Source organism: Halyomorpha halys, unplaced genomic scaffold (genome assembly GCF_000696795.3).
Source record: "Halyomorpha halys isolate HHAL.00 unplaced genomic scaffold, Hhal_1.1 Scaffold159.1, whole genome shotgun sequence".
Taxonomy (NCBI): Eukaryota; Metazoa; Arthropoda; class Insecta; order Hemiptera; family Pentatomidae; genus Halyomorpha; species Halyomorpha halys.
Window position 1 is genome coordinate 803,260 of NW_027109188.1, and position 15,393 is coordinate 818,652.

Below are 15,393 nucleotides of genomic sequence, written 5' to 3' on the forward strand. Positions count from 1 at the left end.
GACGTTTACGAAGGAGCTGGAATAGGGACCTCTTCAATTGATTTTTAAATTTCAATTTTAATGGAGAGGCATCATTGGATGACCTTAACCTTCATGCCTTCATGACTATTTTTTTTTATTATTTTTTTTTCTCTCTCTCTCTACATCTCATTCGCTGGTTGTAAAAATACTTTTACAGTTGTGAATAAACTTAATAAAGTAAAAAAAAAAAAAAAGTTTTATCGACCCAGGTTACACTAGTTCTGAGCTAGTTAAGTGAATGAAAATGGTGAATGGTGGAACAAAAGTGGCAGCCATTGAAGCTAGGAAAAATACAAACAATTAAAATTAATTAATGGAATATGGTCCGGGTGCGGTCAAGACAAAAACTCAAATAGTAAATAATTATACTATTTTTATTAAGCCAACGCTTCGCTCCACGTTGCAGGGCTAAAAAAGCTACAAACACTATAGTTACAAAAAGAAAAAACATAAGTGTAAAATAACAGGGGTATAAAATGTAAGATATAATAAGAAAAATTAAAGGTTGTAAATAGTAAATGAAAAGGGTAATAGTAACAGATAGATAAGAGAAGAAATATTAAAAAAAGTACAAATAAAGAGATGAAAAAAAAAAATACAAATCAAATGATGAGACAAAATGCATACCTATTTTGATGGCAGTCAAAGACAGAGTGACGTTTGTATTGGAAGGAGTGGGGATGGCAGTTATGTCACAATAACGAAAATAATTTTAAAGTAAACATAGCAAAAAAGTATTTAAATTAGGTGAACAATAAATGGTATTATACATTATAGAGAGGGAGAAGATATATTAAAAAAAAAAAACTCAGATAGAAAAATAAAGTATAAAATAATGGGATACAATGTGAGTAAGTGATTAAGAAACACAATATACCAAATGAGTGGGGATACAGAAAAGTGTAAAATATAATAGAAAATTAATATAAGTACACTTGAGAAGGTAACACATGAATATAAATTAAAAGATAAGATACATGAATATAAATGAAATAGGAAGGATAGTAAATATAAAAATAATTAAAGAAAAGGTGAGAATTTAGAGAAACAAGAATAAAAGATATGATAAGAAACTGGGCTTCTGAAATGCAGAAAAAAGTGAAAAGAAGTATTATGAGGGTTTTATTATGTTCAAAATGTTAGGGAGATGCAGTCTTTATCAACTTTATGATTGACGGAATTCTCAGTCAAATTTATGTAAATGTACCGTTCTTAAGAAAATGTTTGTTTTATTAGATGTTTCAAAATTATGTATGAGGTACGTTGACGCGATAAAAACGCACCTCGTACTCACGCCAAAGTAGGACTATTTTAATCCTTGGGCATTTCTTCTATTGGGAAGTAAGTTGTTAATTGTTTTTCCTTTAATGTTGAACCAAGAAAATCATTTAGACCCGCGAGGGAATTATTTTTGATGTCCTGGATTGTTTTATTTTTGGGGCTCGAGACAGAATTATTAGATATGTAGTTAATTGTCGTAGTTAGATAGGTATGTACATTTATTCATGCTAAAGTTGGCCAATATGTTACATAAAAATCCTTTCTTCCTTTTGATTCATTAACCTCAGAAAGAAAACAGATTGTAAAATAATTTGTTTATGTTAAATTTACTTTTGTGACTGATGAGTGTTAACATCGCTGGAATTCGATATGATATCGTTAGTTACATTACTTTGAGCTAGTATGCCAAGATCAGATCTGATTTATTTATTTTTTTAAATTATTGAGCTCTAAATAACTTTAATATTTTTAATGATCGTGTGTTGGAGACTGTAAGAGAATTTTAGACTTTATTAAGATGCGAGGATTTGATATTGGCCAGCGGCCGCACTGCCAGTCTATAACAGTGCGTTAGGTTATATCGTTGTTGGTTAGACATGGATGGAACTGGTAAGTCATTATTAGTTTTTTTCTTTGGCTTGAATAATATTTGTTAATAACTGTCCTCGCTCGTTTATTGATTTGTTATAAGGTTTCTACTAAAGGCCTTTAGCTGTATATTTTTGTGTATAACTTTTCAATTTAGGTTTCTCTTACTTTTTTTTTTAAATTTAACTTTCATAGATTAACATTCCCTTTTATGATAAAATGAAGTGTTTTGATAATTTTGAACAGTGTCTAAATGTACAATCCATACATATTACTAACGCTTTTGAATAAAAACAAATTAAAATGAATTCAAACTCTTTAGTTTTTCATTCATTTTAATTTAGTTATTAGTTCATTTTTTCAATTTTTATTAATATTTATCTAGTATTCAACAATTTTCTCTCCTTACTCTCTAAAAAACAAAGAAACAAACATTTATACTTGTTGAATAGGAGAGGATTCAGTTTTAACTTAGACTCTTTAACCATTGAAAAATTTGGTCATTTAATTAATAAATCTCCTATCATACAAATTGTTTTTTATATTATTTCTTTTCCAGGTGCAATTAGCTTGGGGATTTCTATAAAAGAAGAAGTTACTGATGAAACTGAAACTAATGGTACAATTTAGTTTTTAGTTGAATGTTATCTATTGTCATCTGATTTCTTTAGTTTTATATTATTGATTCTTGAAGCTTTTGGGTGGAAGTCCTTTATTAATCGCCTAGTTAACTCTAATGGTCGCTTTGTAAATTACTGACAATTAGTAGTCCCACATTTTCACAGAAAGGTTTTAATTTGTTAATCCTATATGTTTTTTATGTTCAGTTAGTTGGGTTTAACTTTTTTTATAAGTAACTTTTATTAGTGAGAAAACTGAAATGAGTGAGAAACCATCAAGTAATATAAAAGTAATTAAATTAAATGACTTTGTTTAATTTTATAATAAATTTAACAATCTCTTGGTCCCAACTGTGATAGTTAAGTGGGGCTTTGCTATGGTCAGTTATTTAAAAAAAATTGAATTTAATCAGTATTATTTAACCATTGGAAAGTTGGTTTATTTAATTAAATATCTGATTGTAAATAATTTTTATATGAACTTACTCTTTCAGGTAAAAGTGGCTTAGACCTATCTATTAAAGAAGAAATGGTGAACGAAACTGTCCAATCAGGTCCATCTACTAGTAAGTTTACTTCCTTTTTTTTTTTTTTTTTTTTATTTCGAATGTTATATATTATCAACTAATTCTTGCAATTTTATGTTATTGATTTCTGAAGTTTCTTTTCATGATAGTTCATTAATTGTAAGTAGTATGAGAAATATTGTTTTGTTTTTTTAACTATTCTAATTAGTTATATTGTAGTTACCAAAACTTAATTTATTAGTATCATGAGTATTTATTCTTGATCTAAAGATTTTTTAATTTTAATATTCTGGATTTGTGTTTATGTATTTGTTATTTTAGAAAGAACTTTTTTCTTAACTTTCATTTTTATAATTAATACTGTTTTACATTTTAAATTTTTTTAGTGATATAGCAAATGAAGTAATGGTATAAAGGTGATACCATATGTTATCGATACAATATTTATTGTTAATTTAATATATTAAATATTGTTGCAGTCCCAACAATTTATATCAAAGAAGAAAGACTGGAGGTTTACTATGGTGAGTACATCTTTTGACTATTATAAACTGGATACTTTACTTGTATGATGAACCGTGCTAATTAGCAAGATTAAATTAAAATCACCTTTAACATTCTCTAATTAACTATTTATTTTTGTAAAAAGGGGTTTTCACAATATTTATTTAAGGTAAAATATTTTTATGATAATCAACAAGCCATCCTTTTTTACACTACCCTTCCTTTATTTCCCTCTTAAAATGCTTTGCCCCATCTTTCAAATCGATGTATTTAGTATAGCGGGCCTAAAGATAACATTAATAGCCGAACCATTGTAAAAGGGAAATAAAGAAAGATTTATATAATAATATAATAATGAAGGCCTAACGAACCGAAGGTTCGATGCCGATACCACTAAACGCTCTCTGCATACATCCTTCCAGTGATGCCCCTCCAAACCCAATTCTACTAAATCAGTTATAACGCAATCTTCCCATCTACATTTCGGTCTACCCCTCTGATGTTTATTCGCTCGTCACACAACTTTACACGCCCATATTATAGGCCGCAATGGTATAACTTGAATTATATTTACTAGGTGTAGGTCTTACGATGCTTATTTCAGCATTATGTAATCTTCTAAGTCTGTTTATTCATCCTTTTTCAGTCCGAATATTTTGCATAATTCTTTATTTTCAAAAACCTCAAGGCGCTGTTCATCCCTTTGTGTAAGAGGCCATGTCTCGCATCCATAAAGAATAGTATGAAGGATAATAGTTTTGTAAATCCTAATTTTTAAGTTTTTCGATTGAAGGCGTGAGCTAAGCAGTTTCGAAATTGAAAAATAACTAACATTTCCTGCCTTCATCCTAGCTTTTATTTCCTCAACAATTTCGTTTTTTCTAGTTACTGTAGAACCTAAATACTTAAACATATCAACCTGTTCAAATGTATTTCCTCCTGTATCTATATCACCGAAATTGCTCGCGTATCTACTGTTAACCATTTATTTTATCCGTATTTATTTAAAGACGCGGTTGTATTTAGTTCTATAGTTTCTTTCTCCTCACCCAATAATACCAAATCACCAGTATACCCAAGCACCGGTATTTTACTTCCCAAAGTTAAACTCTTTTTGGTATTCATCACACTTTTAATCACCTATTGTAGTGCCAGATTAAGTAAGATAGGTGATAAAGAATCACCTGGTTTTAAACCTGACCGGACCTGGAATTTCTCAGAATAATGATTACCGATTTGAACTTTATTAAACATAATGAAAAATTTGATCAATAGTTGAATGATTTCATCTAAAACCACACTGGTTGTCTCCGATAATTTCTTCAGCATATTCCGTGATTCGACTAGTTAAGATTAGCGTAAATATTTTATAACATACAGAAAGAAGGAGATTCCTGATAGTTATTACAATCCGTTGTTGGCCCCTTTTTGTGAACAGGAATGAGTAGAGATTCCTTCCATTCCTCAGGCATCTCCTCAATTTCCCTGATATTTTTAACCAAAAGGTGTATTTTAGAAATTCCAATTTCACCACATGCCATGATTAGCTCACTAGGAATATTGTCAGTTCCCACTGCTTTATAACATTTTAATTTTGTGATGGCCATTTCGACTTCCTCCTAAGTCAGAGGAGATTGACAATTATTTCCCTATTCAGAATACTTTGAAAATGTTTCTTAAACGTATATATATCTGCTGGATTAGCTAATATATTATTATTTTTATCTCTTATTATCACTACAGAGCAGAATTTTCGCGATCTGTTAATACCTATGTACATTTCTTTTACGTTATTTTTATTTTGTTATTTTCTATCTCTATTATTTTATTTTTAAGATATTCCCTTTTTTTATTTCTTAGGAATTTAGACGTCTCATGCTTTGACGTCCGGAATAAGTAATATTGTTTTTGCTAGGATTATTGCGAGTTTTTAACTTAGCGGCTTTTCTTTGTTTGCACATTTTAAGACACTCTTCATTTATACAGGGTTTATTCTTATTAATTTCCCTTTTTCCGAGACACTAACCGACCTCTTTAATATTATCTCCAATTCCTACCCATAACTTCTGAATCTCTTCGTGACCTTGATCTAAAGGTTCTAAGACTCCAAATCTATTTTCTATTTCAATCGCGAATTGATTTCAAATTGAAGGGATTTTTAATTTCTCCCGACCGAAATTTTCATTTCTCTTTTTTATATTAAGGTTTTGTCGGATTTTTGTGATTACTAGTTCATGATCTGAACCACATTCTGCTCCTACTATTTGGCCATCCATGTTGTACATGATCGATTTGATTACACGTTAGTGAATCTGGTTATGATCAAGTATATTTGTGAATATCCTTACGTTTGAATGTAATACTTTTGATTATTAGGTTTTTCGATATGGAAAATACTATTAGTCGTATTCAATTATCGTTAATATATTCATGCAAACTTTCTTTACCCATCGTTCGATAATGTACTTCTTACCTTCCAATCTTTGCGTTTGCATCTTCTAATATTATTTTCATACAACTTCACAGTAATTTACCATAGACTCCCTCTAATTTATCGTAGAATTCATATTTATCTCTTGATCACTGTCTTTGGTCAGAGAATGAATGGTAATCAGAGTGATTTTAAACCAACATCTCTGAAATATTGCTAACGATATCCTATAACTAAAACATTTGACATCTCTCAATGCGGAAAACAAACAATTCCTAATAAGAAATCCAGTACCTAATAATTAATTACTACTACTCCCATACCAAATAGTGTACTTCGCTTCCTTTAACGAGCCCTCCCCTGGCCAGAGAACTTCTTGCAGCGCCATGATATCTAGATTTTATCTCTTATCTTCGTTTGTGGCTGATTTTAACCCACCAACAGAATTTAAACTTCTTATGTTCCATGTTCCTATGGTTAAATCTCTAATTTTCATTTTGCGCCATGAATCCCCTGAAGCAGTCCCCACCCGGAGAGATCCCTTAGGATCCTTTTTTAGGATCCATGACTGTTTTGTGGTATTTTGTGAACTTAGAAAATATGTGAGTAGGGCGTTCAATCCTACGTCACCCCCTCCTGCAAGTCTAGGGGGCCCTCATTGGTCGTTGGTCAGCGAGTCCATTGGACTTAGCCAAGAAGAACTTCCGAGGAATTTCCTCCAACCGAAAAACGCTCCCTTACGCGGTAATTAGTCCGCATGAGGTAAAACGACCAAAGAAAAATTGGTGAAAGATAATATTGTTTGTTGATTAACGATTAAAATATTGTTTCCTTCCACATAACAGACTTTAAATTTCCATTTAAATTATTATTGCATTTGAATTATCTTTTTAAAAGTATTATTTACTTGTGTTGGCAGGTGGCCATGTTCATGTTAAACAGGAAGAAGAGCTACTTGTTCCAGATGATGGTGAGAATTATTCTTGTTATTATAATCTTTGAGGGATGGGGGCTCAAGAATAATATTTAATATATATGAGTAGTTGACCATATAATATAAAATATGGAGATGGTCAGGGTTGCGGTCAAAAAAGAATAAACTAGTTTTCAACTATTTATTATCTGACGTTTCGCCCCACTTTGTAAGGCTTTGTCAGGGCTGTTCAAGACAATAGGTTAAACCAACCACCAAGGCCCTGACAAAGCCCAACAAAGTGGGGCGAAACATCGGAGAATAAATAGTTGAAAATTATTTTGTTCTTTTTTGGCCGCAACACTGATCATCTTCTCCATATTTTAATAATATATTATATTTTGTGTTATTTATTATTTCCTCTGTGATCTTTTCTTCATTTTCATTTCTGATACTATCATAAGAGTAGACACAAGACAAGGCTGGTGGTCATTTCGGTCATGTTGCTGCACCAATGGCAACTGGTTGACTAGAGATAATAGATGGTAGATAATGTAGAGTCAAAAAATAAAATTACTTTATTAGCTGTACAAAAGAACTGAAATAATTGAGACTAAGACTAATGGTGCTATAGACTGACCAAGTACAAGAGACAGGGAAAGGATATTTCAGTTAGTATATATTGAAACTGAGAAGTAGGAAATTGGGTTTATTTGGCTTGCTGAGACCTATCAATATTTTCATGCCATAGTACTTTTTCTTGCCTTTTTTGGGCATCGAAAGTAGAATTGTTTGGTTGCTGAGGTCTGTGGAATAATTCTGAACCACAACAACTCTAGTTTAATGCTTGGTTACTAGGAAATCAAAGTAGGATAGTTTGGCAGCTGAGGTTTGAAGAACTGGCTGAAATTATGGCAATATTGAGAAAAAGTATTGACTAACAGAGGTGCTGACCGTTGGTTCAAGCTGTTTATTCAAAAAGATAAAATTTAATTTCTCATTTCTATTAAATTAATGGAGTGACGGTAACGTACCTGTCTGCCAACCCAAAGGTTGCAAGTTCAAGTCTCTGGGCCTATCTGGGATTTTTTCAAGCATATAATTATACAATACTCACTCACAGCCTCCCCCGTGCATTGTGAGGCCTGTTAGCCAATGGGTGGCACTCACACAAATAGGCGTGGGAGTGACGGACCCACCCTTTGAAAACCACATCATGAAACACGCGATGTATTTCCTAAGTATGTCGCACGAGGCCTTGAACCTCCTTGGTCTGTCGTGCCAATAATAATAATAAATGCTTTGTTTATTCTAGTTCAAGTTCAGCCTTTGAATTGTCAATATGTAACCTTGGTCTTCCAATATTGCCGGTTCTCTCATTCTACTGAGTTGTAGGATGGGATATCAATAGCTCCCTTTGGCTTTAATCCATATAAGAGTCCTTGAATTTATATGCAAGGCTTGAAGTGCGAAAAATGTGCTAGTTTCCCCAATTATGACAGTTAAATCAGCCTATCAGGATCCTGAAGAATAAATGGTTCAAGAACATCAGATGGATATTAGTGCCCATAGAAAATGAATATCGATAATCAGTACAAACGTGCTAGTTATATATACATATGTATATATATATATATATATATATATATATATGTGTGTGTGTATTTTCCTTTTTTTTTTGTGTGGTGAATCTGCCAGATCTGTAGCAATTAAAACTAATAGTGTACCTTTATAACATACTATTTTTGTAAAGGCCACCTTGAAATAATTCCACTTTTTGTGCATATCAAGAAAGTTTCGTTTGTTATTGAAAGTGTTGATAAAGCTACACTGTGTATGGCTCGAACAACACTATAAAAAATTAGTGAGTTGAATTGGGAGCTTTTGCTACATTGTGCAACTAAGTCACTAATTTTGTGACTTATAAAATAGTTTACTAGGGAAAAAGTTAAATTCTAAACAGGATGTAAAAAATTTGCACATTTATAACCTGATTCGTAAAGATATTTGACCAAATGTATAGAAAAATCTGGTGCTGTGTTTGCATCACACAGCACACTAACCAATATTAGTCCCCACGTTGTTTAGATCCCTAATCTTGTTTTGAAGTTATCTCTATTTTTCTGATTTTTTAATAATAAAATCTAAATACCAGAAGGCAAAAATTGTGAACAAAACCTATTTATTTTTCTGTTGCTATGAAAATTTATATGTTAGTTTCTTGAGGTGGCAAAGCCATAGTGGAATTATAAACAATCAGAAGGTCTCGACTTTTCTTGTTCTAGTTGACTGCATCCATTTTTTCTTTCTCTTTTTAGATATTCGTAAAATTCTTTAATATTTTGTATTAATCCAGTTGATTGATTTTATTGATCGATTGAAAAAGTTGTCACATGCCAGGCATATATCTACCTTAAATATGAAATTTCAGTTTTGAACGACTTTTTGTTTTTGAACTAGACTGTTTGCATTCTCACAGACCTTTTTTGTGGACTAGAATATTTGTACTTTAAACATGTATTCTGTATATACTTTATGATTTTCCTTATTATTATTATACGAGGATGGTCTAAAAAGTTTCCGACCGCAACGTGCAAATGGCAGTACTGGTAAATAAAAGTAAGTGAATCTCTTTGTTCATCTGTTTACAGTTACCCACCAAAGTTTCAGCCATTTTGGACACGCAGTGTTTATGTAACAGTAGTTTGAGTGAGTTAATGTGAATTTTTTTGTGAAAATAGAAAACATCGAGTATCAAGCTGTCATTAAGTATTTGTTCTTGAAAGGCAATATGCCTACGCAAATCAAAGATGAGTTGGATTCTATGTATGGGGATTCTGCACCGTCATTCACCACAGTGAAATTTTGAGCAGCCTAATTTAAACGTGGTTGTAAGAGCTTGGGAGACGATGAACGTTTGGGACGTCCAAAAACTGCAACTACCGACGAAAACATTGCCCAATATCACCAAATGGTGCTAGACGACCTCTGAATTAAAGTGAGAGAGATAGTTGAGGTTATGAACATGTCAAAAGAACGTGTTAGTTACATATTAATTCAATATTCAGATATGAGGAAGCTGGCTGAACGTTGGGTGTCATCTTTGCTCACGTTAGATCAAAAATGTGTTGGAATGAACATTTTCAATGCACTGTTGGCGCAATAAATCCGAGTTTTGGCGCCGATAAATTACTTCAGATGAAACTTGGATACACCATTATAGGTCCAAAATAAAAATACAGTACAAACAGTGAACTACAAAGGGGGGAACCGGCTCCAAAAAAAGCACAAACTGTTTTTTCGGCTGGGAAAGTGATGGCGACTGTGTTTTGGGATAGTCATGGAGTTATTTTAATCGACTATCTTCAAAAAGGAAAAACCATTACAGGAGCATATTATGCATCATTAATTGACAAGCTGAAGACAGAACTTGCGGAAAAACGGCCACATTTGCAAAAAATGAAAATCCTGTTTCACCAAGACAACCCACTATCTCACACCTCAGTGGTTGCCATGGCGAAAATCCAAGAATTACGGTTCAAACTGTTTGACCATCCACCTTACTCACCACATGTAGCCCCAAGCGACTTCTTTTTGTTCCCTCATCTAAAAATTGCATTTGGAGGAAAGAAATTTTCGTCAAATGAAGTGGCGATCACCTTTGTGAACAATTATTTTGCTGAAAAAAACAAAGTACTTTCTGGATGGGTTACAGAGATGGGAGCATTAATGGGAAAAGTGAAGGAGACTATTTTGAAAAATAAAAATAAAATTCAGAAAAAATGTCTTGTATCTTTGTTAGGTTGGAATCTTTTCACACCACCCTCGTATATTCCATGTATAGGTAAGTGAAAGTAAATTATGAAATGCAATTTATTCCATTTTTCTCTCTCAATTCAATAAGATATATTCCTAAAACAAAAAAAAAAAACAGTTATTTAAAGAAAAACCTTTAAAACCATAAAAAAGGTTTTATATGCCCTTTTTACAAGCAAAAAAAAAAAAGCAATGCTATTTATTCCTAATTTTTACTCTCTCATTTCAAAAAAAAATATTCCTAAATAACAAAACAATTGAAAACCAATTTTTTTTTTCAATAACCAGTAATTTGAAGTAGTTGAAACCTTCCGGTTAAACTGGAGTAATGCATTACCTGGTATTTTCTAATGATCCTCTTCCAGGATTTCAGGCAGAAAAAGTCATACAAATATGACTTACACAACTATTCTCACAATAGCAACAATGTCTCTTGTCAATAATTTGGGTTCAAATGGCTGGAGGAAGAATTATACTTATTAAATAAGGTGTAGTGAAAAATTCTTAAATGCTTAAATTTCTTTATTTCTATATCATTCATAAGTGGTAATGGTTTGGAGCTATTGCTCCAGGATTAGGCACAGTTTAATTGTTGCTTATCATTAATTTGTTTCGATACTTTAAAGATCTCTCATTTAGTCCACCTTAGTAATTTAAAAACACATATTCGGGCTTGTGTGACCAATAAGAAGCCACCTAAATAAATTTTTTTTTTTTTATTTATTTGTTGATATTTACAACTGTATAAAAATAATACAACCAGTAAATTTGATCATAATGATATGATACAGGATGTAGAGAAACTACCCAGTAGTAGAACTCTACCTAAATAAATATAAAACAGATATATGTGGTAGTTAAAGAACACATATAATGAGATCTCATTCAGTCAAAAAACCTTATCAATGTTCTCATTGTGAATATAAAACTTTTCAGATAGGTAAATTAAAAAATATATATAATGGTCTTTTCTATACCATGCTACTCTACCAGAGGCTGTAGAGGCATAACGGTTCATAAAGTTAAAATTATTAGGAATAAAACAAATAAAATCTTTTAGATCATAATAATTAACAGCCCAGTTTGTGGTCTGAACAACAAAAATAATGTCTGCTATTAATTATTATTAATACCATTTTTTAATTTTTGTTTTTCTAGCCACCACCTAGATCATCTAAATTTAACATAAGTTCAACTATATATATATATATGTATAAAACCTATTTATTATTTTACAGATGTTAAACACTCCTTAAATGAGACAGATCAGCAGAAAGGAAAAATGGATATTAACACTCGTGTTCCATATCATCATGCTCTTGAGAAGGCCTGTCAATGTGCTCAATGTGACTTTAAAAGAAGCATACCATTTGGTTTTAAAAAACAAATAATGGCTTGTGATTTAGTTGAAAAGCCTCATCAATGTCCTCATTGTGAATATAAAACCGTTCAACAAAGTCATTTAAAAAAACACATAATTGCCCGCCATACTTGTTATAAGCCTCATCAGTGTCCTCATTGTGAATTTAAATCAGTTCATTCTGGAAGTTTAAAGGAACATATTATGGCCCGTCACACTGGCGAGAAGCCTCATCAATGTCCTTATTGTGAATATAAATCAGTTAAAAAAGTTCATTTAAATGAACACATAATGGCCCACCATATTGGTGAGAAGCCTCATCAGTGTCCTCATTGTGAATATAAATCAGTTCATCTAAGCAATTTAAAAAAACACATAATAGCCCGACATACTGGTGATAAGCCTCATCAGTGTCCTTATTGTGAACATAAATCAGTTCTTCTTAGCAATTTAAATAGACACATTATGGCCCGTCATACTGGTGAGAAGCCTCATCAATGTCCTCATTGTGAATATAAAACCGTTCAACAAAGTCATTTAAAAAAACACATAATCGCCCGCCATACTGCTTATAAGCCTCATCAGTGTCCTCATTGTGAATTTAAATCAGTTCATCCTGGAAGTTTAAAGGAACATATTATGGCCCGTCACACTGGCGAGAAGCCTCTTCAATGTCCTTATTGTGAATATAAATCAGTTAAAAAAGGTCATTTAAATGAACACATAATGGCCCACCATATTGGTGAGAAGCCCCATCAGTGTCCTCATTGTGAATATAAATCAGTTCAACTTGTTAATTTAAAACAACACATAATGCATCGTCACAGTAGTTAGAAGCCTCATCAACGTCCGTTATATTTATTTATATCCGTTATATTTTATTATATCCGTTATATATTTATATTGTTAATATAAAGCTGTTCAATGTAGTAGGTTAAATAAAAACATAATGTTTACCATACAGGTGAAAAGCCACATTATAAATATAAATCTGTTAAAATAGATGATTTTAATCAACATGTAACGACCCATCACACTGCTCAGAAGCCAGTGCCAATGCCACCATTGTAGCTATAGAGGTCATTTAAATCAACGCATAATGGCTCTCATACTGGTGAGAAGCCTCATCAATGTCATTGTATTTATAACTGCAAGGGATCCTACATAAGTAGTGTTTTCAATGGCTAATATATATCGCTTATAGTAAAATATTCATTTGTTATGTCTGAATATCACATCGGATGTATAAATATGTTATTATGAAGTTTAATAATTACATATGTATTAAATAAAGTTTCCATTATGGTCAAATGACGTTTCACGATCTTAAAAATCTCTTGGTGTTTCAAGGTTATGAAAAACTTAATATGGTTCACAGAATTAATCATGAGCGAAAACACCTTCCACTTAGCCAATAATTTCCTGTAGTTGACAATGTTGTAAAACTCATATTGTCACCACAAACACTAAACCTGATCTACAATCAATGAATCAAGCAGTTAAATGTTCATCAAAGCCTTACTTTTATAAAACTTTGACTTACAAAATTGATGAATTTAAAATAACGAATCTTGATACAAATGTAATGGTTTGAAGAGCATGTACTATGGTGTTAAAATGTTAGAAAAATAGATATTTTTGTCCTATAGTTTTAATTCAGTGTGTTTTTATATTGATATAAATGTTTGACTATCAGAAATTGTTATTTTGCCCAAAAAAATAAATCAATATCTTAGAAATATTGGTTTTAGTATTCCTTTTTTCAATTTTACATTTTTTTTATTTTTAGTGATAAGTGTTGATTATAACTTTGATAGATGTCATTCATTATTATAACTTTGATAGATGTCATTCATTATTAAATCAATTTTGTTCTTTTTTTTTTTTAAATTTGTTGATTCATTTTTCTTTAGATCTTTGTAATAAGTTTTTCTTTAAAGAACAAATGTCAATACTTTGTATTCAATGAATGTTCATTTTCTTTCTTTTATTTTGCTTAACCACTTAAATTAATTTTTTTTTTATCGTCATAAGTTTTTAAAATTGTATATGTTAATAATTTTTCTTTTATGATAAGCATAAATATTCAATTGTCGCTATTAAAGCTATCACAAACCTAAAACCTGTTAATTCATCCTTTGAGTTAATGAATTGAAATGTTGAGGACAACCTTCATATGCATCAAAAAATAAAAAGCCAAGAAAAGATGTAGAGAGGGATTTTTTGGTATGTAAGGAAGGACCATCCAGGATGGTATAGGTTGGGAATGTCAGTTTTCTCTTTCTGCTCCCAGAACAAGGTTGTGGTATACATTTGTTGATTTTTTTAATATTAGTCCAATTGCAGCGATCCTGCCCGCAGTCAAAGTTAACTAAAAGAAATCTATACCATAATTTTAGTTATTAAAAACAGTTAAAATCTTAAAAATTTAAATTAACTAGAAATCTCAACTATTGATAAAAAAAAAGGCATATTAAGAAATTTTAAATTATAAAATACCTATGTAAACTAATAAATCTTTTCTACCATTATAAAAAGTTACCTCAAGTTATGATAATATAAGCTGACTAAGTTATGGTTTTCGCTACACTTGAAATCGCAGCTATAATTTTAGTTACAAAAAGTTAAAAATCCAAAACATTTAGATTATAAAATACTTCAATTAAGAAATTTTAACTGTAGTTTTAGTAAGGAGTCATCAGACATTATGATAACTTCAGTTCACAGAAGGGTGAATATGTAAATAGAGGGCAACTAAATTGAAAAGAGGCAGAAGGGTATATTTTGCGAGGAGTATTGTTGAAGTACCTGAATATAAACACTTTGGCATAGAGTTTCATTCATCAGGTACCTTTAACCCTGTGATGAAGCAAACAATATCTAAAAGCAACTCAAACATGTGGGCTGTAGAAAACTCTCTTAACTCAAGGACTCTAGAAAAAAATCTTAACATGAGTCGTACTCGCTTTTTGAAACAATGTTATTTAAAGCTGCTACAGTTAGTTATTGTGATCCGGTAAATATCAAAATCAGAATGGGGGAGATCTTGGATAGATATATAGGGATTTTGTCATAGATACAGACCTCTTGTTATTACGAGAATGGAGCTATAACCCGTGGTACGGTAGGGTCTTCATTGAGTTGTCTACTGACTGCCGAGTAGAGAGGACGTGTGCAGAGATAGTTACAGTTTTCGTAGTGTTTTAAAGTGGTTGCAGGGGTATTGTTGAGAACAGGAGTGCGCCAAAACGTTGGTTAAGAAGTTGTTTAGTGGTGTGTAAAATTTGAACAAATTCTACCGAGCAGGTTTGGCGGAATTTAGGAAAATAGTG

The 15,393-nt window shown here is 31.5% G+C and overlaps 1 protein-coding gene across 1 annotated transcript; it reads left to right on the forward strand.

Moving 5' to 3' along the window:
* The first annotated feature begins 1,694 nt into the window (after positions 1–1,694).
* LOC106678783 (zinc finger autosomal protein) lies at positions 1,695–13,791 on the forward strand. Its single transcript, XM_014417532.2, has 6 exons — positions 1,695–1,911; positions 2,450–2,509; positions 3,005–3,076; positions 3,517–3,561; positions 6,892–6,942; positions 11,940–13,791. The coding sequence occupies exons 1-6, from the start codon at positions 1,899–1,901 to the stop codon at positions 12,893–12,895; spliced, it is 1,197 nt and encodes a 398-aa protein (XP_014273018.1). The 5' UTR covers positions 1,695–1,898; the 3' UTR covers positions 12,896–13,791.
* Positions 13,792–15,393: the final 1,602 nt, after the last annotated feature.

What these genes read in the sequence shown, in the direction of transcription:
- LOC106678783 (XM_014417532.2), top strand. An exon ending in TGATGAAACTGAAACTAATG is followed by an intron (nt 2,510 to 3,004) that starts GTACAATTTAGT and finishes TTACTCTTTCAG; the next exon opens with GTAAAAGTGGCTTAGACCTA. An exon ending in GCTACTTGTTCCAGATGATG is followed by an intron (nt 6,943 to 11,939) that starts GTGAGAATTATT and finishes ATTATTTTACAG; the next exon opens with ATGTTAAACACTCCTTAAAT.